Source organism: Sus scrofa, chromosome 3 (genome assembly GCF_000003025.6).
Source record: "Sus scrofa isolate TJ Tabasco breed Duroc chromosome 3, Sscrofa11.1, whole genome shotgun sequence".
Taxonomy (NCBI): domain Eukaryota; kingdom Metazoa; phylum Chordata; class Mammalia; order Artiodactyla; family Suidae; genus Sus; species Sus scrofa.
Genome location: NC_010445.4, coordinates 113,383,886 through 113,411,098, shown reverse-complemented (window position 1 = coordinate 113,411,098; position 27,213 = coordinate 113,383,886). Strand labels below are relative to the sequence as shown.

General features: G+C 44.0%; 1 protein-coding gene across 30 annotated transcripts in view; it reads right to left on the bottom strand.

Annotated features, from left to right (window-relative positions):
• DTNB (dystrobrevin beta) overlaps positions 1 to 27,213 on the bottom strand; it is a 247,849-nt gene that overhangs the window by 65,911 nt on the left and 154,725 nt on the right. For 28 of the 30 annotated variants that reach the window (XR_002342818.1, XR_002342817.1, XR_002342816.1 and 25 more), the window contains one exon: positions 13,285 to 13,362. Coding sequence is in view for 26 of the 30 variants with exons in the window: in XM_021087742.1 (XP_020943401.1) it covers positions 13,285 to 13,362 (78 nt within the window). In the remaining 4 variants the exon portion in view is untranslated. Of the gene's footprint in view, positions 1 to 11,053; positions 13,107 to 13,284; positions 13,363 to 27,213 lie in introns of those variants that run through there. The other 2 variants (XR_002342819.1, XM_021087767.1) reach the window with 2 other exon arrangements.

Sequence of the window (27,213 nt, the reverse complement as noted above, 5' to 3'; positions counted from 1 at the left end):
CTAGGAGTTTACAGTTGGGGAGCTAATCTGATAATGGTTAGCTTGCCACAATCAGAGTGGAAAGTTCTCCTGGTAGTAATTCATTAATCATGCTTTTGTAGAGTATCCGCTCACTTCAAACTAGAATTTAAAACAAAACTGCTCCTTTGTGGCAGAGAGACTGAGAAGTAGTGCTATGTAACCTGCATACCGGTACAACGGCTTCAGCTTTTACTCTGATGGTAGAAGTCGCTGGAAGGATATGAGTAGAAGTGAGGTACCATATAACTTACATTTTAATAGGATCATCTGCTCTATGAAAGATAAAGCGCCAGAGAGTGGGGGAAAGAAGCGGCCAATTTAAAGGCTACTTCCTGAACTTTCCAGATGAGAGATATGCGTGGCGAGGAAAGAGTAGCAGCAGTCAAAGTGATAAGAAATAGCAAGAAGACCTTGGATAGATTCTGACAGTGTTTTCGGATAGAGCTGATCTAATAAGCTGGCGGTTTAGACGGGAGAAGCAGCACGGGTTCTGACCAAGCACCTCGGAGAATGGGACCGCCGCTCGCCGAGCTGGGAAAGACCTGGGAGAGGACAGACCTCAGTTTACAACATGCTCATTGGGAAACGTGTATGAAACATCCACACAAAAAGACAGATTAGGAGGAAGATACGTGGGGGAAAAGGGAAACGTCTGGGCCAGAAGAAGCAGCGGGGAAGGCGCCAGTATGCAGCGCTCCCTGAAAGCCCCGAGTCTGGACGGGACCCGTAAGTGACGAGCGTGAGCGCGTCGAGACAGACAGAGAGTGGTCCCTCGGGTGCACTAACATTCAGAGGTCAGAGAGGAGGCCGAGAAGGAACAGGAGGAAAATCAGAAGAGCGGAGTATCTGGAGGCAAGTGCAGAAAGGGTTTCGGGGGAAGGGAGCAATTGCCTACGTCAAACGCCACAGAGAGGTCAAGCCAGTCTTGAGAAGTGACCCGTGGGTGTGGCCCGTGGAGGTCCCCTGGCTCCTGTACCGAAGGGGTTCTGCCGAGCATCCGACGGGGGGTTCCAAAGGAAAAGGCAGAACCCAGACTGGAGACGTTTACCCCAGCAGCGACAGTCCATTAAACTCCATTCCAGCGTGACCCGAGCACTGCTCTTCAGAACCAGTGTTGTTTGCCAGATAAAAACTAGGCAGCTAAACCACAATGAAAAGCGTTAACAGCAGCTGTCTCTGGTAAGGAAGGAATGCAGATGTCCATGAAGTTTCCATAATTTTGTTTGGGGTCTGGGTGTTAGGTTGTTCTGCTCTCATTCAAGACTGCACTATTCTCCCAGATTTACTTTTTGAATTTAAACTCTTTTCCTTTTTAATTGTGTATGTGCATAAAATGTGCATATGCAACACATATACAACCCCTGCCAACTTACAGATAGGTTTCACTTTAGAAATTTGTTTTTCTAAAGCAAATCAGTAGTTTGGAACCTATAAAAAATTATAAAAATAATAACTGTTCACTTCTAAGCTGTTAGATGTTACTCCAACCCATAAAAGTAGGTAATGTTCATGCTTGATTACACAGTAATTATATTTCTAGTGGAAATTGGGAAGCTGAGCCAATGTTTGGAGGACCTACTAGGTGTCAGGAGATGAGGACAACACAGCAAGCAAAACCCAGATGTGGTTTCTGCTCTGTTGGTGCGAAGAGTCAAGTAGAAAAGAGATGATCACACCAATAAGTGGAAAATGGCAAATGCTGTAAGTGTTGAGACGAGAAGGGCACTGTTCCCCTATGAGAGGCTATCATAATAGAACTTTACCCAATTAGGAAGATCAACAAAAGCAAGGCTGAGTAGAATGAACCAGAGTTAAAAAAGGAGTGACAGTGAAATGAACACCCCCCCCCGGTACCCTAAAGAGAGTTCTTTTCCCTCGCTCGGCACCCCCAGCTCTACACCAGAGGTTATGCTGAGCATAGCTGGGGACAGAGAGTCCTGATGGGACTGGTAGGGTCAAAGGCAGCATTTCTAAAAACGTGTTTCCCTAGACATCTTCCTTCAGAGCTTTCAAGCTTCTACTGAATCCAATAATCTGGCCCAAGAATCTGCATTTGAAGTGAGCTTCGCAGTGTCCCAGATGCACACTGCAGTGTGAGAACTGCTCTCCAAGACGCTGGGGGCTTCGGAGCCCAGGTGATGTCTCACAGCTTCAGCAGAATCTCCAGCAAGAGAGGCCGCCTTTGGCCGAGGTTAAGATCACACCCGCTGGGGCAGGGAGTGGGGGAGGGGTTGAGCGGGTGGGGGGAGGAGGTCAGGATCAAGGGTAAGCGGTGGTGGGACAAGGTGGGAAGCAGGTCAAGCATGCTAGAGGCAGGCTGGCTCTGGCGTGGCAGCGTGCAGCCCCTGGCAGTGGGATTTGGAATTACTAAGTAGGAGGCAACAGAGCCTGGCAACTGAGGGCACGGGCTTTGGAGTCAGGCAGTCTTGGGTTTAATCCAAACTCTCATCTTTACTAGCTGTGTGAGCTTGGACATTAACCTCTCTCTGTCTCAGTCCTCTCATGTGTAAAATAATCATAATATAAAATCGACCACGTGGAATCTTTAGAGTGTTGGGAAGATTAAATAAGGTAGGAGTCATTGTCAACAGAGTACTTGTGACCTATCAGATACCTTTATAGGTCTTCTTTTATTTATTCTCAGAACAATCATCCTAAAAGCTATTACTATAATCCTCACAACTTTATATTCCAGCCCTGACCTGTACCTGCAGCACCCAAATCATGTATTTGATGCCTGTTCAACTCCTCCCCTTGCCTGCCTAACAGGGGACCCGACATGCTCAAAACAGAACTATTTTTTTTTGGCCACACCTGCCGCATAGGGAAGTTCCCAGGCCAGGGAGGGACTGATTCCGAGCCAGAGCTGCAACCTTGACCACAGCTGCAGCAAGGCTGGATCTTTAACCCACTGCACGGGGGTGGGGATCGAACTGGAGTCTCCACAGAGACAAGCCAGATCATTAGCCCACAAGGGCACAGTGGGTACTCCTCAAACAGAACTCTTGATCCCGCCTGCCTCCTTCCTCACTTGCTACTCCCCCAGGTCGTCCAGTTAATAATAAGCAGCATCCCTATTCACTCAGTCATCCAGCCAAAAGCTCAGGAGCCTTTCTAGTTTCTCTCCTCTTCTCATGCTCCACATCTAACCCCTTAGTCCTGGGGCTCTGCTTTCAAAACAGAGCCCAGAGCAGCCGCTCTCGCCACCTCCAGTGCCGCCATAACTTCTCACCTGGAATTTCTCACCCAGGCCATTGGTCTAAGAACCTCCTGACTGGTCTCTCTTCTTCCTCTCTGTTCTGTATAGTCAATTCTCCACACTCTGGAGATGGTTTAGTAACAAATCAATTTGGGGGAGGGGGGTGATGAAAATGTTCTGAAGTTGATTTGGTGATGGTTGCACAACTCTGTGAATACGCTAAAACCCATGAAATCACACATTTTTTAGTTTTTCATTTTTTGGCCACACCCATGGCATACAGAAGTTCCTGGGTCAGAGGCCTGTGCTGCAACGTCAGATCCCTAACCCACTGGGACGGGGATCAAACCCCTGCCTCAGCAGGGACCTGAGCCGCCGCAGAGACAGCACCAGATCCTTAACCCATGGCACCACAGCAGGAACTCCTAACTCATAGTTTAAATGGATGAGTTGTATGATGTATGAACTATATCTCAGCAATGTGTTCAAAAAATAACGATTCTGATACTATTGTACGTGCTACTAGAAAGGACCAAATAAGTAAATGGAGGGTGAATGACGGAAACTAGGTTTCTCACTGGTGGAGAGGGAGGTTACAGGTAACCAAGAGGGGACAGCTGGAGTGAATCAGGAGGTAACGCATTAGAAGCCAATACTCCAGAATAAGTCATACGAAACAAGCAGGCAATTTATAAGATGCTGTGCTTGAAATAACTGAAGAAGAAAATCTCTTTCCAAGCAGAAGGGCTTATTAAGAGGCAAGCAGCAGCAAGGTTTGGAGAAAAGGAAGAAGTAGATGACAAAGACAGGGGGCTAACAGAAAAAGGAGGGATGGCACCAAGGCTGAAATAGTATGCGCAGAAACTGGCTTGGGGTGATTCGAGTAATTCTGAGTGTAAATGCCAAGTAGAAAGCGTGGAATAGGTACTGCTAGAGATGCCCGCAACGTTCATCTCAGAAATAAAAAAAAAACGTGGGCTTTATCCTGCAGAACTGCACTGCCACTAGCCATGTGTGGCTGTTCACATTCAAATGAATCCAAATCAAATGATATTAAAAACTCACTCCCTTCATCACTCCAGCCACATCTGAAGTGTTCAACAGCCACAGCGGCTAACGGCTGCGATACCGGCTAGGACAAAGCATGTCTATGCTCTTAGCACCGCAGAAAGAGCCACTGGAGAGTTTTATCCAGGGGAGTAACTTGTACTCAGACCTCTGCACTTGGGAAAAATCCCTCTGGTTGCAAAGACAAGACAGGATTGGTGGGGAGTAGACTGGAGGGTTCCTAATAAGACCCAGGAAAGGGGTAAGAACTTGTACTACAGTACTGATTCGTTTTAAATGTCTGCTTTACTAAAGGAAGCTGCAATATTTTAATAGTTTGATATTAAGAGGAATGAAAAACTATAGTTCAATATAGTAGGTCTAAGCCAGATCTGCAGAGAAATTTGAGCATCGCTACAGGAATTTCTCTCGTGTATGCAAGCCGGTGGCACACCCCACCACCAGAAAGCAGTGGGCTGCAACCAGTCAGCTACTTAGGAGGGACGGCCACGGGTGTGCAAGTTAACAGCCTCTAAAGCATGTGTAAAATGAGAGCGAGAGAATGTGTGGGTATGTGTGGGTGTGTGTGTGTGTCAGTTCTACTGGCCATTTGTTGGATCTCAGGACTACTCTGCCCCTTGCTAACATGAATCCAAGGTAGCTGGAAAAATCTGGATGACAAGAACTCAAGCTATAGTCTGGTCCCCAGTGTCCCACAGGCACCTCCAACTCAAAAGAACCTTGCTCTCTTCTTGCCAAAATCTTCCTCCTGTGTCTTGACCAAAGGCACTTAACTCAAGGCAGAAAGAAAACCAACCACCCCGTGTCCCCCCCGCCCCGCCCCCCATCTCCAAAATCTACAGAGCCTGTCGTCACTCCCAGGGTCCCTTCGGGCATCTCAATCCAAACATGACAGCCCTGAACTCCCGGTCTGTCTCCCCAGGCCTGTTCCTTCCTCCCCTCTGCGCTGCTGACGGCCGGCAATGGATGTGATTCTTGCTCACCTTCAGGACCTCAAGCCTCAGTCCAGTCAGAGGAGGAAACTATTCAACTGAAGCTTTTTAAGTTCGGACTAACTTCGGAAATACTCAAGCTTTTAGTCTGTACCAACCTGAGTTAGAACGGCTGAAGGATTTACCTTAAATGCTTGAAAGGAAATGGAATTTAATCTTAACCCCAAAGCAGCTGAAAATTGGCAGGCTGCCCAGGCCATCAGATGGACTTTGGAAATCTGCCAACACTGAGCCCCTGCAGTTCCATAAGATTATGTGTTAATTTTCAATTACTCTGCTTTTCTTGTCTCCCAAAAAAAAAAGGGGGGGGGGAATTCCTGAGTTGTCTTAGAGAAGTTCTCACGAAGAATTCACACAAGGTAGTTGCTTCATGGCTACACTGAAAACCTCATTAGCTCTTGCTTTTCAACCAAACTCCACTTTTCTCTTTTGACAGAAGAAAGAATCAGCAGCCTGAGTCCACATATGAATAGCTCCTGACTTGATCAATTTCATTTTGCCTCCTTTCTCAGTTTCCCCAACATCTCTGTTGTTGCCAGTCTGAAAAAATAGCATCCCGCAGCTTTTGTCAATCTATTGTTTTCTGTAGATAACAAGATAAATTCTTTCCCTTGGCACCCGGTCAGAAAATCATTTTAAGACCATTATAATGCAACTCATCTCTTAACTTGGTCCTGTTTTTACAGTTCAGAAATAATATTTATACTGGGGCATCTTCTGGCCTTTAGAAAGTGCTTTTCCTTCTTGTGAAGTATGTATCCAAGTAAAAAAAGTTCTAGCTGGTAAAATCTTCCCTTTAAGATTCCTCGTAACTGGGGACTTACTCAGAATGAGCGGCTCTCGTATCTACCTGTCACCACCCAAAGAGGATGTTCTGTCATAACATAATCATCTTCATAAACTCAGAAAGAATGACTTAACCCTTGAGAAAAACTAAAATGAGGCGGTGGGGGGAAAAGTTCTCCTAAAACGAATCTATGCAAATGGAGCTGCAATGTCATATACCTCCACAGGCACTGTTTTTCAGAAACCACCTAAAAAAGAAGCTTATAGCTACATGTCTCCTCAGCACCTCTATCTTCTCCAGGGCCAGCAGACCCTCCATTTTTTTAGGACACCCCCCCCACATTTTTGAGAACTGAACCCTACCCATTCAACCATATTATTCTACTAGGGCCACCAAACAGAAAACCCCAGGGTGGGTAATATGACCCAAGATGGATCAAAAGGAACTTTCATGGCAAGTTTTCAAGCTGGATCCAAGTAGGGTAATGTGGTTACACAATGTGAACTCACAGGCCTCTTGGCTTTGTTCCCTGCTGTGTCAAAGGCACTTACATCAGGGAAGAAGGCGCAGGCCTGGAGTAGAGGAGCCCGGAGCTCGGGTGGGGGTGGGGGAGGCGGGGACACACCTATGTGAGTTAGAGTTCTCCTTGTTTTGTCATCCTGGAGGCCCAGCCACATATCCCCTGCTCCGACCACAGTCTGGTTACAAAAACAAACAAACAAAAGATCTTGTTTTCCTTAAGCCAATTCAAACTGAGCTTCTGTTACAGCCAAGAGTTCTGACTAAGATACTAACACTAGGAGTGGGGTGTAACCCTGACTGGAACTAGCTGAATCAAGCTGAGGGGTCGATGGCAGAAAACTCTCCATCCCAGGGAGGGAACTCATCACCCTTTGCTATGCGGCTACAGAGCAAAGCCACTGGTTAAACGGTAGTCTCTGGGACCCTGGGACTTAGAAATTGTGCCCCTTCTGGCTGGAGTTCCAGTCACTTTGAGAGGAAGAACTGGATGCAGCAAGGACTTCTTGAAGTCTTTAATGTGAGGCTGCAAGGGAAAGAGACGGCCCACCGAGGTGAGAGAATCAAGACACCCAGGGTTTTTATGGGGGCTGTATTATTCCAGAAACCACAAACATAAATCTCAGCTCTTTGGCAGGGTGGGTAAGGGCAGGTGCCCAGTTATGGAGACAATATGAGGCTCCAGCTGCTTCTTAGAGTATCAGCCAGTCATCCTGTTTCCCCTCTTAGAGCTTCTCATTCCCGAGTGGGCTTTCTTCTGGGTTTTTCTGCCGGCTTAGGTTTTACTTCTTTCCAGTCTGGAAAATCAGTTATCACTCATCCATCTGTTTTGCTGCTTCTAAAATGTTGTTGCTATTGTCTCTTTGTCCAGTTTTCTCTGTTGTTGTTTAAAAAAAAAACCACCGTCCCGACTGTCTGTCATTTTCATGGTGTTTCAGGAGAAAGCAGGCAAGTGTGGCTTAATATGCCATGTTTCCTGTTACTTCCTTTTCCCCTCTTCTCTGAATTGCAATTATCCTATTTTCAGATCTCTATCTTTATGGAGTTGTGAGTTACAGTTATAGTTGTGAGCTGTAGGGATGTGTGAGTTCTTTAAAGTTATAATTCAGTCCATGGTAGAGCAGCTTCGTGAATCACAAAGTTGTACCCAGACTGATCCAGACGAATGGACATGACCTTGATATCTGGGACCCAGTGCTGTCTGCAGGAGAGGGAAAGGCGAGTGTGCATTTGCAGCTGAACTGTTGCACTGTGTGAGCAAGGAAAGGTCTAGAAGTGGCAACGTGCATGGGGATGGGTGTGTGTGTGTTTGTGTGTACACACTTCAGCACACATCTGTGTGCTGGGTAGCAAATTGGTGGTCTGCCAACAGCCTCTGTTATCTTCCTTTCACAGGATCCCCCCTGTTCTTGACGGTACAACCTCCTTTTGGGGAACTACTCCTCCCTCTAGACATAGGTCTAAGGAGTGTGGCCTGTCACATTCACACAAGGCTGGACGGTAACGCCATCCAGGACAATGACAATCCTCTCTTGGAGCTTCCTAATCCTAGGGAGGAAAAGCACAGCCTCTTGAGTGACAAGTCTGTGGATATGAGTTTGAAGGCATCAGTATCTTGAGAAGTGGCTGTTCTGCAGGAGAAAGGAATGAAAAGAGCCCACGGAGAGAAGCTAAGAGATGCAGAGGCCACGGATGGACATCCTACAGGCAGTTCAGTTACCTCTGAGATCTATGGACACTTCTGCCCCTGCCCTTTTTTTTTTTTTTTTGTCTTTTTAGGGCCTCACTGTGTCATATGGAAGTTCCCAGGCTAGGGGCTGAACTGGAGCTCCAGCTACTGGCCTACATCACAGCCAGAGCAACAAGGGATCTGAGCCTTGTCTGCGACCTACACCACGGCTCACGGCAACGCCGGATCCTTAACCCACTGAGCGAGGCCAGGGATCGAACCCACATCCTCATGGATCCTAGTCAGATTTGTTACTGCTGAGCCCCAACAGGAGTTCCTGCCCTTCCTTTCTGCTCCTTCTTTTCTGTTTGTGCCTCTTATTTTCTTCTTTTTTTAGCTTTGATAAGAACACATACAATCCACTCTTAAAAATTTTTTAAGTGTACAGTACAGTACTGTTAAGTACAAGCACAAGATTGTGCAACAGGTCTTTAGAACGTTTTCATCTTGCTTAACTTGGGTTTGTGCCTTTTATTTTTATTTATTTATTTATTTTCGTTTTTTTTTTGTCTTTTTTAGGGCTGCAGCCTCAGCATATGGAGGTTCCCAGGCTAGGGGTCTAATCAGAGCTGTTGCTGCCAGCCTACACCACAGCTCATGGCAATGCCAGATCCTCAACCCACTAAGCAAGGCCAGGGATCAAACCTGCAACCTCATGGTTCCTAGTTGGATTCATTTCTGCTGCGCCAAGACGGGAACTCTGGGTTTGTGCTAAAGTTAGGTTTTAATACCTGAGGTTAAAAAAGTTAAAACTCCTATACCAACCAAATGCACACAGCCAAAGCTTGTGCACTGGAGGTTTCTGTTACTGCCAAAGTTATGTGAGATGCCCACAGAATTGTACATGTTTATATGTGTATAAATAATTAAAACTAAAGCTTTAGAAGACATAAACATTAGCATTATTTTTCATACCGATCTGAATATAAGGTAAGACTTAGAAGAGGGCAACCGTGCAGAGCATACCAACATAATCACATGCGGACCCCTGAGGAAGAGCAGGGACAGAGGCAGTCTCAGAGGAAATCAGACAGCACAGGCGCATTGTAAGTCTCCGTTTCAAAGTTTGTCTGTAAGTGTACTGTTCTGAGAAAGCAAACTTCCAGGAACCATTCAGGAAAGCAAAGATGAAACTTCTTTTCAATTACAGAAATGTCAATATGGGCATATTAGAAAAATATTACGGAGTGGAACCTTACAGGAACATAATTTACAGTCTCACACGAGAGCCAGCATTTTTGCCATTTATAAGGTTTTCTTCTGAAAAAGTAAACATTACATTTGAGATCCCTTTTTTTTCCCCTTTCTTTCTGGCCTCTCCCACAAAGTTCCTGGGCCAGGGGTCAAACCCACGCCGCAGCATGGACCGGAGTGACAGCAGTAACAATGCCAGATCCTTAACCCGCGGAACCACAGAGGGACTCTGAGATCACCTTTATTTGGATTAACCAAGTATTGTGTTTTTTTTATTTGTTCGTTTTGTTTTTTGGAGGGTTTGCCTTTTTTTTTTTTTTTTTTTTTTTTTAAAGGGCCATACCCGCAGCAATGTGGAGGTTCACAGGCTAGGGGTCAAATCAGAGCTATAGCTGCTGGCCTATGCCACAGCCATGGCAACGTGGGACCCAAGCCTCATCTGTGACCTATACCACAGCTCACAACAACGCCAGATCCCCGACCCACTGAGCAAGGCCAGGGATTGAACCCACATTCTCAAGGATACCAGTTGGATTAGTTTCTGCTGCACCCACAACAGGAACTCCCAAGCACTGTTTTTGACCACTGGGGTTATCATTATTTTTTTATCTACGGCCTATTGAAAAGGCAGAAGCTGGAGCTCCCTTAATTTTTCCTGCATTTTTTAAAGGGATGTTTTCGTCTGATTCAGTGGTTGATGTCTTATGCAGGGTTCCTTCTAAAGGAAACCTCTTGTTTCTGGAGAGCAGCTTTAAGCCCTTGGAGGATTCCCTGCCCCAGCAGAGAAGGATCTATGACTGGGATGACGTGCTAAGTTCCTGGCTTTCACTGGACTCTGGAGACACAGGTCTGACGATATTCAGAGTTGAAAATAAAAACTGATGAGTCCTCGAGGAAGTACATAGGATCCTATTTGAAATTTACACTGTTAGTAACCGGGGCCATGAAGAGCTCAATCTATGAATTATGCAATGAATGTCCATACGTTCTATCTTAATCTCATCCTGAATGTAAATTAAATCTAAAATTTTTCGGACAACACTGTTAAGACCCGGCAGCTTGTTCCCATGCAGCCTCTAGTCTGGCAGCTATGCTTCTTGCTAAGGGCTTTGGCTAAGCATGGTCTGCTGGTTAGCCCTACGGAGTCTGTGATAACCCCTCTAGCAAGGACTAGGCCTACCTACAGAGAGATGCTAGCTGAAATGCTGTCTTAAAATCTTAACCCAAGCTATACTATATTAACCGAAACAACATTCAGAAATGGTAGACTTGGAGTTCCCGTCATGGTGCAGTGGTTAACGAATCCGACTAGGAACCATGAGGTTGCGGGTTCAGTCCCTGCCCTTGCTCAGTGGGTTAACGATCCAGTGTTGCCGTGAGCTTTGGTGTAGGTTGCAGACGTGGCTCGGATCCCACGTTGCTGTGGCTCTGGTGTAGGTCGGTGGCTACAGCTCTGATTAGACCCCTAGCCTGGGAACCTCCATATGCCGTGGGAGCGGCCCTAAAAAAGGCAAAAAGACAAAAAAAAAAAAAAAAAAAAGACAAAAAAAGAAATGGCAGACTTTTGTGACTGACAGTGGCAGCTGGCCATTGGTGACTGAGCTGGGGCTTCCTACAGTGACCTCAAGCCCGAAGATCAGCGGTCCTCCCGGAAGCGGTGATGATGCTTACCGCTCCCGAGTCACTTCCTGCAACCTTCTCAAGCAATAAAACTCTGGGAAGAACTATGCGCTCCCTCTAACAGCCTCCAGCAGGTACATTTGGTGGCGGTCACTGAATGCACGGTCACCATACACTTAGGGCCCACAGGGATGCTGGTGACTCAGAGTGACCAAACCAGTAAACAAAGAGAACTCAGGTGAGGTGAAACGCTAACAGGTGGCATTGCTAAAACTAACACAAGGAGTTCCCTTGAGGTGCAGTGGGTTGAGGATCCAGTGCTGTCATTGCAGCAACTCAGGTTGCTGCTATGATACAGGTTTGATCCCTGACCTGGGAACTTCCACATGCCTCGGTCGCGGCCAAAAAAAAACAAACCTAACATAAAACCTACAAGCTGACTTCTTTCAATAATCTACCTTGTCTTCCTAGTTTAAACAGAAACATTCCTGAGTTGATATTTAGGGTCTGGGTCTGGGTCTGAAGGCTATGGGTGTTTACCATAAAAAGCTAAGGCTAGCAAGGACGTTTATAATATCTAGGCAGGTGGGAGAGGTTTAATTGCTTTATATTCTTCCATAAGCCTTCTGTTTCTCCTTAAGAGGGCATTGTCCGTAAATTATTCTCTCTTCCCCACTTGTTCTCTCATCACGGTTTAATTCCTAAACAAGGACAACAATAACTTACATTCTTACATAAACCCCGAAACAGAGATACTATTATTGTTCCTGTTTTATAGAAAAATCCGTAAAGATAAGAATCTTGTTTCAGGTCAGGTGAGAGCCAGGATTCAAATGCAGACAGTGTGGCCCAAAAGTCTAAGCTCCAGTACATGATACCACTCAATTCTGCCCCAAAGAAGCGGCTTGGCTACTCTCCTGCTAGTATGGGGTCCTAATGAGGCTGCAGACAAGGACTCTTACCTGGGCAGGATCTCGAGTCTCCATGTGGATAACACTGCATTATCAAGTTACTCTGATTTATTAAGGCCCGAAACCCTCTAGTCCAGTGCAGTGGGTCCCTCTGATTTACTCCTCAGCTTCTTTCCAAGGCTAGTTCCCAAACTGCCTTGCTAAGAATCACCTGGAATACTTGTTACACGTGTAGCTTCTCAGGATCGCAGGATCCACAGACTCTGAAGCGGTCTCAGAACTGTGTGTGTCTAACAAGTGATCCAGGTGACTCTTCTCATCACCCAAGTTGGGGAAACACCCCTCTAGGAGACTCAGCTAATGAGAACAAACACAGCGGAGCTTAAGTGTTACATATTATATACACTGAGTCAAAGTGTTATTAAGTAGATGAGGTTCCCATAGCCCAATGAATCCAAAGCAATCAGTGCATGTGGTTTTCTTCAGATCTGTACAAAGTGCTTTTCTTCAGGAAAGACGAGTGGGTTGGAATGTCTTTTTTTTTTTGAGCGATGACTGTTAGAAAGAATTCTGTAATGGCTGTGCCCCTGAGGGAGTTCCGCATCGCTCTAGTGACGGAACAGCTTAAATCAGATAAAAAGTAAACCCATTTCATACAGTTCTTTTTAAGTCCTGCCTAAGAGAATTTTGGAGAAGAGTAAACTAAATAAAGAGGAAAAAGGAGTACACTGTTTTAGTTCCTTGAGGGACCCTAAGGAAACTCCTTGTATAACTAAGAGAGGGACTCCAGCCTTTCCGCTTAGATGTTTATGAATCCTATGCAGGAGGATTTAGAAGACTATAAGGAATTAGCTCAATTTACACAGTCTAATCAGGAAGCAGAAACAATCTCTGATGCGGCCAAAGAACTCTAATGCAAAAGTTGAAATTCGTGCTCATCAAAATATTGTTTAATGTTAAGAAGGATCTCGAAGCCGCCTAATCAGCTCTGACACTACGTTCACCGCTTGTCACAAATGGAGAGTTTCCACCCCAGGCACCATTCAAAAGCAGACTCCTCCAGTTGCTATATTTATAAGTTAGTAGAGGGAAAAAAAGGAAGACAAAACCCAGAAAATACTATTAAAAAGACAGTGAAAGGCGAAGAAAGCAAGTCCTTTCTGCCCCATGGAACCTTCTGCTCCCCAGGCCAGAGGCCAGTACCCGACTCTGAGAGGGCCGACTGAGGCACGAGGCACACATACCTCTTGGTGGGAGTGGGCGCCCCCGAGGACATGTGGCTCACCATGGTGTCATTCATGTTGGCCAGAGGGCGAGGAGGACTGAAAGAAAAGGCACGTACATTATATTAATAATTACCCGTGACACGAGGGGAGACAAATGAAAAAGTGCTAAGGGGAAAAGGACCAACCATCACTTCTGATAAGCACAGTGGGACCCGGGGCGGGTGGGGGCAGAAATGGAGACTTCCAGCGGAGGTCAGGTCAATGAAAACATTCCTCGAAGTCGCAGGACCCCAGAGCCGTGTGCTCCCAGGACAGGAGGAGAGACGGTAACGGGGCAGAACTCTGGTGGCTCTTGTTTAAAGCTCGCAATAGCCACGTCCACGTATTTCCTGAGATTTGGTGAGAACTCACTGTCCCGTCCCACTTTTAGCTTGTATGCTTTTTACCGAAACGATTGTTAAATACCAAGTTCTGTTAAAATTAAGCCTTCACTAGAATCACAGCAAGTCCATGTTTTATACCTACACTCTAGTTCGAAGGCTTTCTTTCATAAACTAACCCAAATCTAAATTTGATGACAAGCATTTCTGGGAACTTGCCTTTAGCTGCTGGTGTTGTGGACTCAAGCCCTCTTCTTCCTTTTGTGAGAGTCTTGAATGAATGACTCCAGATTTACCAAAGGGAATCTGTGATTCTGTCTTTTAGCCATTCTTCAGCACCCCTCCTTCCCCACCAGTTCCGCTACAAAGGGCTTCCGTCTTGCACATGGAACCACATGACTACTGCTAAATATTCCTCCTGGGAAATCTCTTACTTCCTCTCCTAAAGTGAAAGAAGTACTTTTCAGAGAAATTTGTTCATCAAAAGCAGAGAAGTGAAGCAGAAAAGTCCTTCTCTCATATTTAGGTGTTTGGAAACTACCTCCTGGTTCCTCCTTATCTTTACGAGCTGAGTTCATTGTGAAGTTTTTTAGAGGTTATACTTAGCAAGTCTGGGTGAATATTGCTTTTGCAGATTTCATAGTACATTCAAACACAGACTCAAGGGAAAATGTTCAGGTAGAGCCAATGTACTCAGAGAAAAGTTTAAGAGGTGGGGAGGAATGGATGGAAGCTTGGATCCTGTACCTCTACATCTATCTATCTCTACACTCCTTTTTTTTTTCAAAAAAAAAAAAACTAACTTAATTTCTGGGTAAAGAAATATTTTTAATGATTTCTCACTTAATGGAGATGATCGAAGATGGAAAGTATTTGCAGGGAATAGATTTTGGGTATCTTGATTTTTAAGCAATAGCACTACAATTTTTTTTGGTGGGGGGGGACACCCATGGCCTATGAAAGTTCCTGGGCCAAGGATCAAACCCATGCCACCACAGCGACCCGAGCTGCTTCAGTGACAACACTGTATCCTTAACCTGCTGTGCCCCAAGGGAACTCCACAGCACTATGCTTATTGTTAGATATTCCTCCCATTGTGTGACAAAGTAAGACATTCCGAACTGAAACGTGCCTTTCTAGGCTAGGATTCAACTCTACCTTATTTATCTCACTACCTACTTTTCAGACAGATACCCAATTTTGCCCCAACTTTCAAACCTATTAATGGCAGTCTTGTGCTGTTACAATCAATCAGTTGTTTTAGGTTGACTAAGAACAGAAATAAACATAGACATGAGCTTCATTTTAACCCTAAATTTATATTTTTTGTTTCTGTTCCTTTTAAAATCTATTTCTAAAGGGAACAAGGAGACAACTGCCGTGAAAGAAACAAACGCAGCATCATAGTGTTCATACGCAAAGGCACTAGAGACATTCTGGTCCTGCAAATACAATGGGCTTTGCTTTAATATACTAATACGAACAACCCGTTTCCAAAATAAGATGAGGACATGTTCATGTTGCTTTCAGAACTAATGCAGTTACCCAGGATATTTCAATATTGAAGACACTACTGTATTCAATTTCCTTTCCGACATTCTCAGAGGAAAAAATGACAATAGAAAAAAAATTTCTTTAAATTCCCTAAACATGGATCCATGTGATAAAAGTTCATGTTTTGTACCATTCTGTCTGGTCTGATGCCACAAGTCTTTGATAATCATCTCTATCTCCTGGCAGACATCACGATCAATTATTATGTTGTCGCACACATATCAAAGCCTCTTCTCTAATATTCAAAACCAGACATAACGATTACATTGTACGTTGTAAATGAATCATAACTGCCCCTAAACGTCACACCCTTTCTGAATTCCTCACGTTTTGATAGGGAAATAGGTATGTGTTTACGTCTAAGATGAAAGAGCCATCTGAAAACTTAAAGGGGGCCTTTACTATAGGATCTACTACTAGACTCATCATTCACTGTGAAAGCCAACAAAGAGCTTAGCTGTGGTCTCAGATGTCATACACCAAAAAATGACTTCTGGCTTAAAAAAAAAAATCTTCAGGAAGTCCCCGTCGTGGCGCAGTGGTTAACGAATCTGACTAGGAACCATGAGGTTGTGGGTTCCATCCCTGGCCTTGCTCAGTGGGTTAGCGATCCGGCGTTGCTGTGAGCTGTGGTGTAGGTCGCAGACACGACTTGGATCCCGCGTTGCTGTGGCTGTGGTGTAGGCCGGCGGCTACAGCTCCAATTAGACCCCTAGCTTGAGAACTTCCATATTCTGCGGGAGCGGCAAAAAGACCAAAAAAAAAAAAAAAAAAAAAAAAAAAAATCTTCGAAGTTCCTGTAAGACAGAAACTGAAAAGACTGCTTCCAGGTGTGAGGTAGACACGGACGGTACCAGTTACAGAAGCTTACAGAGCAATAAAATTGACACAACTCATGCGACCAGTTTTTTGTTTTGTTTTTTTTTTTTGTCTTTTGTCTTTTTTGTTGTTGTTGTTGTTGTTATTGTTGCTATTTCTTGGGCCGCTCCCGCGGCATATGGAGGTTCCCAGGCTAGGGGTTGAATCGGAGCTGTAGCCACCGGCCTACACCAGAGCCACAGCAACGTGGGATCCGAGCCCCGTGTGCAACCTACACCACAGCTCACGGCAACGCCGGATCCTTAACCCACTGAGCAAGGCCAGGGATCGAACCCGCAACCTCATGGTTCCTAGTCGGATTCGTTAACCACTGCGCCACGACGGGAACTCCGACGACCAGTTTTGTTGAGCTTTAACATCAAAACCTGTTGAATACCTTGAACAGGTCCCTAAAAATTCTATATCTTCCTTTGGTGACGACCTCAGCAAGGTGTTTTTAGACACTAATGAGTTCCCCGATACCCAAGCGACCACTGACCATCACTTGGCACAGAGATTTGGGAGTTCCCTCCTTTGTTAATAAGACAGGCCGACTTTTGTGATGATAGAAACAGATGAATGGCACGGATAGAAGGTAATGTGCTAGTCGGAAGAGGTGGGTATAAAGGGAGACTTAGAATTCATTAATTCTTTATTTTTTTCTTCTCTTTTATGGCTGCAAGCTGTGGCATGTGCAAGTTCCCAGGAGCTGCAGCTGCTGGCCTACACCAAGCAACGCCAGATCCAAAGCTGCATCTGCAATCTATGAGTGAGGCCAGGGATCAAACCTGCATCCTTCATGGATACTAGTTGGGTTCTTAACCTGCTGAGTCACAACAGGAACTCAAGAATTTGTTAATTCTTAATCAAAAGGAAAGAGGCATTCTCACTAAATGCCTACTCATACAAGTAAGACGGTCTTTATCCCAAGGACCACTATTTATATAAACAAATCCTCACGATGCAAGTGAGAGCAGCAATACAAAGTGTTGAGTGCTTACAGGGTGAAGAGCGCTCAGGGTGAAGTAACATTGAGGAGAGAGTTTTCCAGACGGCATATTTGCTCTAACGTATTTGGCTAGACTCAAAGGCATTCTAAGGGGAGTTGCTGAAAATGCATCTGGAAAGGGAGATGAGGGCGAGAATGTGAATGACACCTGTTCCATCTGGCAAGCTAGGAAGTTTGGACTTTATACGGTGGGCAGTGAGGGAAGCAGTAAAAGTTTTTAAGCCATAGGATGATGTTGACTATCGCTGGCTTTTGAAATGATCACTCCAGAAGCTTGTAAAACACCGGTTTTAAATCCGAGTGTGCACAGGAATCATCTGGGAAGCTTTTGTTAAGATGCCCAAGCTTTCCCCTCAATTTCGTGAATCTGAATCTCCAGGGGCAAGAGGATGCTTCCTCATGCACATCCCTGTTTAGAAATCAGTCGTGTGGAAAAGGTTTGGAAGGAGGAGGGAACGGGAACTGGGACTTCAGTGAAGAGTTTACGGCAGTCGTCCAGGTCAGTGATTCTGAGGGCGGACAGTGGTAGTTACGACGGGGAAGACACAAAAGAGAAATCACTGTGGAGCTAAAGTAGGTGAGATGCGGTGACAGATTAAGGCATTAAGTTTGGTGAATAAAGAATAACTGAGATTATTACCTTGACTACTGGGTGGAGAGTGGTAACATGTCCAAACTAGGGGCGTAAGAGTAGGAAGGAGGATTTGGTGCTGGACGGGTGGGGGCAGAGAGAATGAGCAGGAAGGTCCGGGTGCACAGACTTCAGCTGTGAAGCTGCTCAAGCTGGAGTGGCACTGATAAGTGCTATCTAGAAAGCAGCTGCAAACAGGACCCCGGTGAGAGGGTCGAGTTTGAAAATATTTGAGTGTCGTCATTTAAATCATAGCTGAGTACTCTGATCATTATAAAGGTGCATTTTCATTTATTTTTTTCAGGTGGAGCAGGACAAGTTTGGGGAGATATCCAGTAATGAGGTACAGAGCTTCAGGTTGCTGGTTAGACAAAACTTCTACTAGAAAGTAAAAATTTAACTTACTGCACAAGCCATTTTCCCATTACTTCTCTCTCATCACCAGACCATTTCAACGCATAGTGGTGGACGCTCCAGAATGTGGACTGACTTGAAATTAGGGCTGCTACAGAATCTCTCTTAGGGTTTTTCAAACTAGAAGTAGATGAAGAATAATTCATCCTGTCTTTAAAATCTTTCAGGACATATTACATATAACTGTGTATTTCTTTCTTTCATTTATCAAATATTTGCTGTGTGTCTACAAAGTGGTAGGTACTGTGCTAGCTGCTGGGAATAAAAACTGAAAGGATGATAATGTGAAAAAAAGAGAGAGAGAGAGAGAGTGTGTGTGTGTGTGTGTGTATAACTGGGTTACCTTGCTGTATGGCAGAAATTGACAGAACACTATAAGTCAACTATAATAAAAAAATGTAGGAGGAGTTCCCATTGTGGCTCAGTGGTTAACGAATCCGACTAGGAACCATGAGGTTGCAGGTTCAATCCCTGGCCTTGCTCAGTGGGTTAAGGATCCGGCATTGCCGTGAGCTGTGGTGTAGGACAGCGGCTACAGCTCCGATTAGACCCCTAGCCTGGGAACCTCCATATGCCGCGAGATCGGCCCAAGAAGTGGCAAAAAGACAGAAGAAAAAAAAAAAAATTAAAAGAACAAAAAAAAAAAACTGAAAGGATGAAAATGAGTCTTAGAAAAAAACAATTCAGGAAAAATAAATACAATATAATGCAATAAGTATTTAATAAAAGTAGGAAAAACTGCTGTGTCCTATGGGGAAATACTGAAATTACTTCACCCCATAAAAAAAAATATACTTCTAGTGTGTTAAAGAACTAAATGTGAATGTTTAATTACAGGAACCAGTTGAGGACTTCCCGTCGTGGTGCAGTGGAAATGAATCCGATTAGAAACCATGAGGTTGCAGTTCGATCCCTGGCCTCAACCAGTGGGTTAAAGATCTGGCGCTGCCGTGAGCTGTGGTGTAGGTCGAAGACGACACTTGGATCTGGTGTGGCTATGGTGTAGGCCAGCAGCTACAGCTCCGATTCGACCCCTTGCCTGGGAACCTCCATATGCCGTGGGTGCGGCCCTAAAAAAGACAAAAAGAAACCAGTTGAAAACATATGGGTCTATTGATAGAGAAGATTTTCTGTAAGTTCAAAGGCAATGAAAAAATTAGGAAGAAAGAGACTAATTAATACTAATGACTTTTAAAAATCAGAAAAGAAAGAAAAATACAAATTTGAGGAACTATTTCAGCAAATGTGACAAAGCAAGAATTAACAGCCTTAATATACAAGGCATTCAGATACATTTATAAGAAAACCCTTAAGGAGTTCCCGTCGTGGAGTAGTGGTTAACGAATCCGACTAGGAACCATGAGGTTGCGGGTTCGGTCCCTGCCCTTGCTCAGTGGGTTAACGGTCCGGCGTTGCCGTGAGCTGTGGTGTAGGTTGCAGACTCGGATCGGATCCCGAGTTGCTGTGGCTCTGGCGTAGGCCGGTGGCTACAGCTCTGATTCAACCCCTAGCCTGGGAACCTCCATATGCCGCGGGAGCGGCCCAAGAAATAGCAACAATAACAACAACAACAACAACAAAAAAGACAAAAGACCAAAAAAAAAAAAATTACAGACCACTTTCTGTAATGACTTTCAAAATAATGACTTTCAAAATTTAAGGTAATCTTTAAGGCTGGAGATGGTTTTATGACCCCGGCCTTTAAGTGACTACTAGACAAGATGGAAAATACAAAGTAAAGCAAAATTTCTAGAAGGCAATTTGGCAATCTGTCCATCAAAGGTCTCTGAAAAAGTGCAAAATTTATTTATTTATTTTTATTTTTTTTTGTCTTTTCTAAGGCCACACCTGTGGCATATGGAGGTTTCCGGGCCAGGGGTCTACACCAGAGCCACAGCATCGTGGGATATGAGCCGTGTCTGCAACCTACACCACAGCTCACGGCAATACCGGATCATTAACCCACTGAGCAAGGCCAGGGATGGAACCTGCATCCTCACGGTTCCTAGTCGGATTAGTTAACCACTGAGCCATGACGGGAACTCCGAAAAAAGTGCAAACATTCAGACTCACTAATTCCTTTTCTAGGAATGTATTTCAAGGAATTAATCAGAAATGCAAAGATAATTTTATATTTTAAAATATTTAGGGAAACATTATTTACAATAGAATAATGTGGGAAGAAACCTACATGTTCAAATATGAGGTCAAGGAAAAGTAAACCATGGTATATTCATAAATACAGCATATTTTGCTGTCATTAAAAAATAATATTTATGAAGAGTTTTCCAATTAACATGAGAAACAGCTATCACATAAGAGGTAAAAGAGGAGGGCAAAATCACTAGCATACTACCTAACAATTATGGAATATCTGACACATATCTATCAGACACAGTATTTAGCTTTAAATATATTATTTATCTTCATGATAACCCTATCAAATAAATGTGTGAGACCATACATATACACAGCATGACGATCTCAGCTAATATATTTAATATTTAAATTTTTAAATTTTATTTTATTTTTGTTTTTTATGGCTGCACCTGGGGCATATGGAAGTTCCCAGGCTAGAGGTCTAATCAGAGCTACAGCTGCCGGTCTACACCACAGCCCCAGCAACATGGGATCTAGCCAAGTCTGCGACCTATACCACAGCTCATGGCAATGCCGGATCCTTAAGCCACTGAACGAGCGAGTGAGGCCAGGGATTGAACTCGCATCCTCATGGACGCTAGTCAGGTTCGTTATCACTGTGCCACAACGGGAACTCCAATAGTTTTATGTTTTATTTTGTTATAATAATATAATAAAATATCTGAAGGAAATATGTCAAAGTGTTAAGAAAAGTAGAATTACGGGAATTATTTTTCTTGCCTGTTTATATTTCCCTATATTCCTCTAATTTTTCCAGTTTAATTTTTTCCTGATGTTCAGAGGAAAGTATGCTTAATATTTTTTTAAATATATACATATAAAGGGAAAAAACCCTTATAATACCCCTGAGTCAAATGTTCTGAAGTGAGCCTGTACTGCTTCTGTTATCATTAAGACAGCAAACTGAGAAGGAAAGTGTTTTCACAATCCGAGAGAAAACTTTGTGCTAGTAGAAGAAATATCCATTAAATGGTTGAATTAGATCCAAAGTTCCACAACCCCCAACCTCCCTACCATCACATCCCCAAAAAAGAAAGAAGAGAAAACACTTTGGGTCTGTCCACATTATAGTCTGTAGGAAATGTGTGTGACTTTTACCGTCGTTTTCTGAGTACCTGGCACAGTACGAGACAAGGATTAGGTTTTTTAGGCAACATCTGATCACGAGTCGGCAGCGCACTGTAGAATACATCTGAGGATATTTAGCTTTACTGGGACTCTTCTCTGAGAACGGAATAATGACATTATTAGTTGTTAGAGTTGGTAGGTATGTCTGTGGTGTTTGCAGCCATAGCAAGTTTCCATCTGTGACCTAGTAATGGGATCAACAGAGTGCAGAGTGTCTTTCAGAATGACAGTAATACTTACTGAGCGCTTCGTATGTGCCAGACTCAGCTCTAACAGTCCCTGCGGAGTCACTCATTTAAACTTCACAATCGCCAAGGAGGCAGACACTATTATTAATTTTATTTTACAGATGGAGACAGTGAGGCACAGAGAGAAGTAATGTACCTGTGGTCACAGCCAAATCCTGCAGAAGGAGAATTTGAACCGAGGCTGTATGACTCTCGGGTCTGTGTTCTTAATCATTATGGTGTCTCTGCCACCTGTAACTGCTGTACTTTTAGAAAAACTTACTTTAGACTGTTCGCTCTCTAAATTAAAACCAACAGCCTGCTGTTAGATGATATAGCTCTTGGGATGTTGTTTCCATAGGAAGATAAAACAACAGTAACCCCAAGGGTATGGATTTGGGCGATTTCTTTTTTCCCCATCACATCATTAGAACTTTGTATTACAAAAGCCTCTCTGACCTCAAATCAATTGGTTGCATTCTTTCTCCCTTTTTTTTTTCTTTTCTTTCTTTCTCTCTTTCTTTCTTTCCTTCCTTCCTTTCTTTTTTTGACTTTTGTCTTTCTAGGGCTGCACCCATGGCATATGGAGGTTCCCAGGCTAGGGGTGGAATAGAAGCTGTAGCCACTGGCCTATGCCAGAGCCACAGCAACACCAGATCCAAGCCACGTCTGCGATCTACCTCACAGCTCACAGCAACGCCGGATCCTTAACCCACCGAGTGAGGCCAGGGATTAAATCTGCATCCTCATGGATACCAGCCAGGCTCATTACCACTGAGCCACAAGGGGAACTCCTGGTTGTATTCTTAACCACCTTTAGACTGTCTCAAGGAAAACTAGGTAAGCTAGCATGAACTGTTTTCCTCAGAAACATATCTCCAAATTACAAGAATGACTTTAAAATCTCATCTTAATTTCAAAGATCTTTTGGACTTCTCATCTCAGTCTAAGAGAATACATATGTTTGATGAGGAAATTATTTATTATATCAGACTGTTGATTTTTTAAAAAAAGGGTTTTAACACTGGGCTCAGGACCAACCCTGAGGGTAATTACTTGTTTTGACTTTTGAAGTTGACTTAGATCCAGGGGTGAACGCTTTCTGAATAAGACTCTCCAACCAAGGACGTGAAAGTATAATATTGCTGTTTAAGCAAATTTCTACTTAAAGATTGTGAGTCTATAAAGAGGCACATGAACAAAGCCAAGCCTGAAGCCTGACAGGATGAGTGGATCTTGTGTACCTGTCACTCTGTCCTTTGGCCAAGATACTTACCCCGACCCTATACTTTTAGAGCATTTATCTTGCTCTTCCTCCCAGAATATTTTTCAGGCATATGGAAGTTCCCAGGCTAGGGGCTGATTTGGAGCTGCAGCTGCTGGCCTACATCAAAGCCCCAGCGACACAGGATCGGAGCTGTGTCTGCAACCCACACTACAGCTCATGGCAACACAGGATCCTCAACCCACTGAGCAAGACCAGGGATCGAACCCACATCCTCATCCATACTAGTTAGATTTGTTTCCGCTGCGCCACAACGGGAACTCCCAACATATTACAACTTCTAAGTTAAGTGTAAATTGATAATTATTATTCACAATTTAAAAATGTGTAAAATCATTTGTTACAAAGACTACAACTTAATCTTCTCAAATAATTAACCACAGCCCAGTATGGCAAAAGAACATGAAAAATCCCATGAGCTGGAGTTCCCTGGTGGCCCAATAGGTTAAGGATCCAGTGCTGTCACTGCAGCAGCTCAGACTGCTGCTGTGGTGTGGGTTTGATCCCTGGTCTGGCCTGGGAACTTTCATATGCCACAAGCTTAGCCAAACAAACAAAAACAAAAAACATTAAAAAAATCCCATCAGGTTAACAGCTACAAGATCTGCCTGTATGAACTTTGAGAACACTGGAGAAGGCTGGGAAGGAAGGGGGAGGCACTACTGACATCTGCTAAGTGCAAGCGCTTCAGTAGCAGTGAGGTAGGTCCTCAGATGCATTATCAGAATTCTTGCTTTACTCACAATGGTATTCTTTTTTTTTTCCTTTTTACGCCTGCCCCTGTGGCATATGAAGTTCCCAGGCTAGCAGTCAAATCAGAGTTGCATTTGTGACTCATGCTGCAGCTTGTGACAACACCGGATTCTTTTTTTTTTTGTCTTTTTGCCATTACTTGGGCCACTCCCGTGGCATATGGAGGTTCCCGGGCCAGGGGTCGAATCGGAGCTGTAGCCCCCGGCCTACGCCAGAGCCACAGCAATGAGGGATCCGAGCCGCATCTGCAACCTACACCACAGCTCCCAGCAACGCCGGATTGGTAACCCACTGAGCAAGGGCAGGGATCGAACCTGCAACCTCATGGTTCCTAGTCGGATTTGTTAACCACTGTGCCACAACGGGAACTCCAACACCGGATTCTTTTTTTAAATTTATTTTTTATTTATTTTTATTTTTTTTTAATTTTTTTTCTATTTATTACTCAAATGAATTTATCACATCTGTAGTTGCATAATGATCATAACAATCTGATTTCACAGGATTTCCATCCCACAGCCCAGGCACATCCCCCCACCCCCTAAACTGTCTCCTCCGGAGACCGTAAGTTTTTCAATGTCTGCAACACCGGATTCTTAAAGCAAGGCCAGGGATGGAACCCCCGTTCTCACAGAGACTATATCGGGTCCTTAACCTGCTAAGTCACAACAGGAACTCCAATCTTCTTATTTTACAAATAAATAAAGGTTAGAGAGGATAATTAACATGCTCAAGATCACAAAACTGTGAAGTGGCAGGATCAGCAGTGGAACCCGCTTTTCTCCGGTTCTAACGCCCCTGAATAGATCCGACCTCTAGATTCATCACCCTAACCCGGGCGCCTCTGTTGTCCTGATGAATCTCTCAGACTGGCGTTCTCCGGGAAGAATAAGTCCTCGTCTCTGAGAAACAGGGCCCTCCCTCCCTCAGGACCACTGGCTTCAAGTCCAACTAGAAGAACCTTAGGGGGGAAAAGATGAATTTATGAATTTACTAAGTATCATAACTAAATAATAACTAAGTTCATAACTAAACTTCACGGAGGGCGGGGGGGAGGGGGCGCTTCCAGAACACTAGAGTGTCACTAGCAAACTCGCTGTCATCTTTGCTGAGGTCTCATTTTGAGTCAGAGTCTATACAGAGCATACAAGTCTCTATTCTTAACAAGAAACAACTTCTGCCTAACTTTCGGTAGCTTCGCCCTTGGAGAACAGAACCTCTTCCCTCATTCCAATTGGAAAGTCCCAGAAAAGACTCAAGATGACCCGCTTTGAGTCATCTGCCTCCTCAGGTAATCAATACTTTGGTTGGTTGTCCTCGTAGAACACGATTAGGATTGAGAGAGGACCCCTTCGCCAGAGAAGTGGGTGATACTCCCAGAAAAGAGGCTGAAGAGCAAATCAATGAAAACGATTCACTTCCTGAAGGACTGAAAGAAAAGTATGAAATAACCATGCCTGGGATCCAGGCACTTCTGACTTTACGTGGGGTGATCAGCCCTGGTGACACTGCTTTGGGATGAAGGTGACACTGGGTTTCTCTCTTCTTAGTTATTCCCCTCCGAAATTGAGTGGCCTATGGTCCTATTCACACACACACTCACTTTGGAACAATATATACTCTAACGAGAAAGGCAGTTAGTTTATTTCCTGACGGCATTACGATGAAGAGGAGATACGGGATCCACTGATCTGTAGCAAGGGCACACTGTCGTCCTGGTGAGCCATTAAGAAGGGCAGATTCTAAGATCTCCTTAATCTCCAGGACTGTATTCCTCTCTCAAACAGCACTCTGCCTCTCGGCAACAGTTATGACAACTGCAGATCATTTTTACCCTCCTTGAGTAATGAGATAGTTCGCGTTTTATGTAGGTTTATTTTGTTTTACTTTATTTAGTTTTATGCCCCAGACCAACCATCTCCTCTTACTATGGTTATCCGCCAAAGCAAAGAGGTTAAACAAACCAACGAAAGTGCCTTTCAGAAAAACCATTAAAAAAATTAATGATATGGGACTGTAAATGTGGTATAATGATGTTACATATTTACAGTGAGGCTTCTCTGACTTCTATGGAAGTATGTTTTTCTTGATTGGTTGCTGACAATTAATTAACCAAAAGAAAAAGATTTAAAATTTCCAACATCCACCTAAAACACTTTGCAAGTAATTCATTAATGTAAAAAAGACCTATCAATTGACCCATATGTCTCAGTTCCTATTTCTAGCAGTTCAACATAGCCATTTGTGGTATAAGACTTAGAAAGAAATATTTCTTGGGAAGGAAAGGTTTACCACAAACACATTCTTTTTCTTTTCTTCTTTTTTTGGCTGAGCCCACAGCATGTAGAAATTCCCAGGCCAGGGACTGAACCGGCGCCATAGCAGCGACCAGAGACACGAGTGACAACATTGCATCCTTAACCTGCTGCACCACAGCAGAACGCCCCGCAAACATTCTTATACAGAATTGTCACCTCTAGACAACATCTGGAGACACCCAGAGAGACCCAGGTATCTCACGCTGGGTTGGAAAAGGACAGAATTGTAAAGTGAGGAATAATTAGCAAATTATTTAGCAGTATTGCTCAATTTAACATGATTCTACTGAAAAAGTAGGCAAAGAGCCTTACAAAAGAGGTAATGAAATCAACAGAAATGTACTATTTTATTTTAAAAAACTTTCACCGTGAATATCTGAATCCTTGCTTCTGTTCTCCTGTTTATTAAACTTAGGGAGGAAGTTGTCAATACTTTATACAGACATCAACCCTTGTATTTCCAGAAAGATGAGAAAAGAGGACATCTTAAATACTTCAAGTTACTGCTCACAGAGAGGTCAATAAAATGCAAGAAGCGATGTCCTTCCCTGACCTGTTCACAACGTCATTATTGAAACCTATTTTCAAAAATGGAAATATACATGATTATAGAAAACAGGCTGACTCATGTATTTTTTCAAATAACAGGACAGGAAAAGATACAGTGGGCTTCCCTTCTTTATAACTGCCTTAAAGTTCCAGAGGCTCTAGCATTCTGCCAAAAATAAACACAATTATCATCAGCTCAGTAGCTCAAGCAGCAAAAACACACAGGCCAGAAAAAATATCAAACCTTTACATTCTGTAGCCAACCGCACTTCTTCTTTCTCTATGGATCTGGCATCTAATGCATTATTTTGCTCTTGTCTCTAAGGAAACAGAACCATCACAGGACGGAGAATCTTCTCTACAAGGTAGTTTATCCCACAGGACATTTTGGGGAAAAGTGGGTACAGGAGAACCACTGGTCAGAAGGCAAGCACATGTCTGCACTCTGTCTGCAAGTCCATCCAGCAGGCGAATGCAGCCCATGACGGGACGCAGGCGCCGCACACAGAGCAGGCACCACTCCTTAGAAGCTTAAACCTGACGCGCGTCCTCCGGCAACAGAATCCAAGATCTGCTGCAAATCGGTGACCTAATTAACTCAGTCGGCAATTCCACCCTGATGGGGAAGTTAAGGAGCACCCCCACCTCTTCTCCTCGGGCTTCTCCTAATTGCCAGCCGCT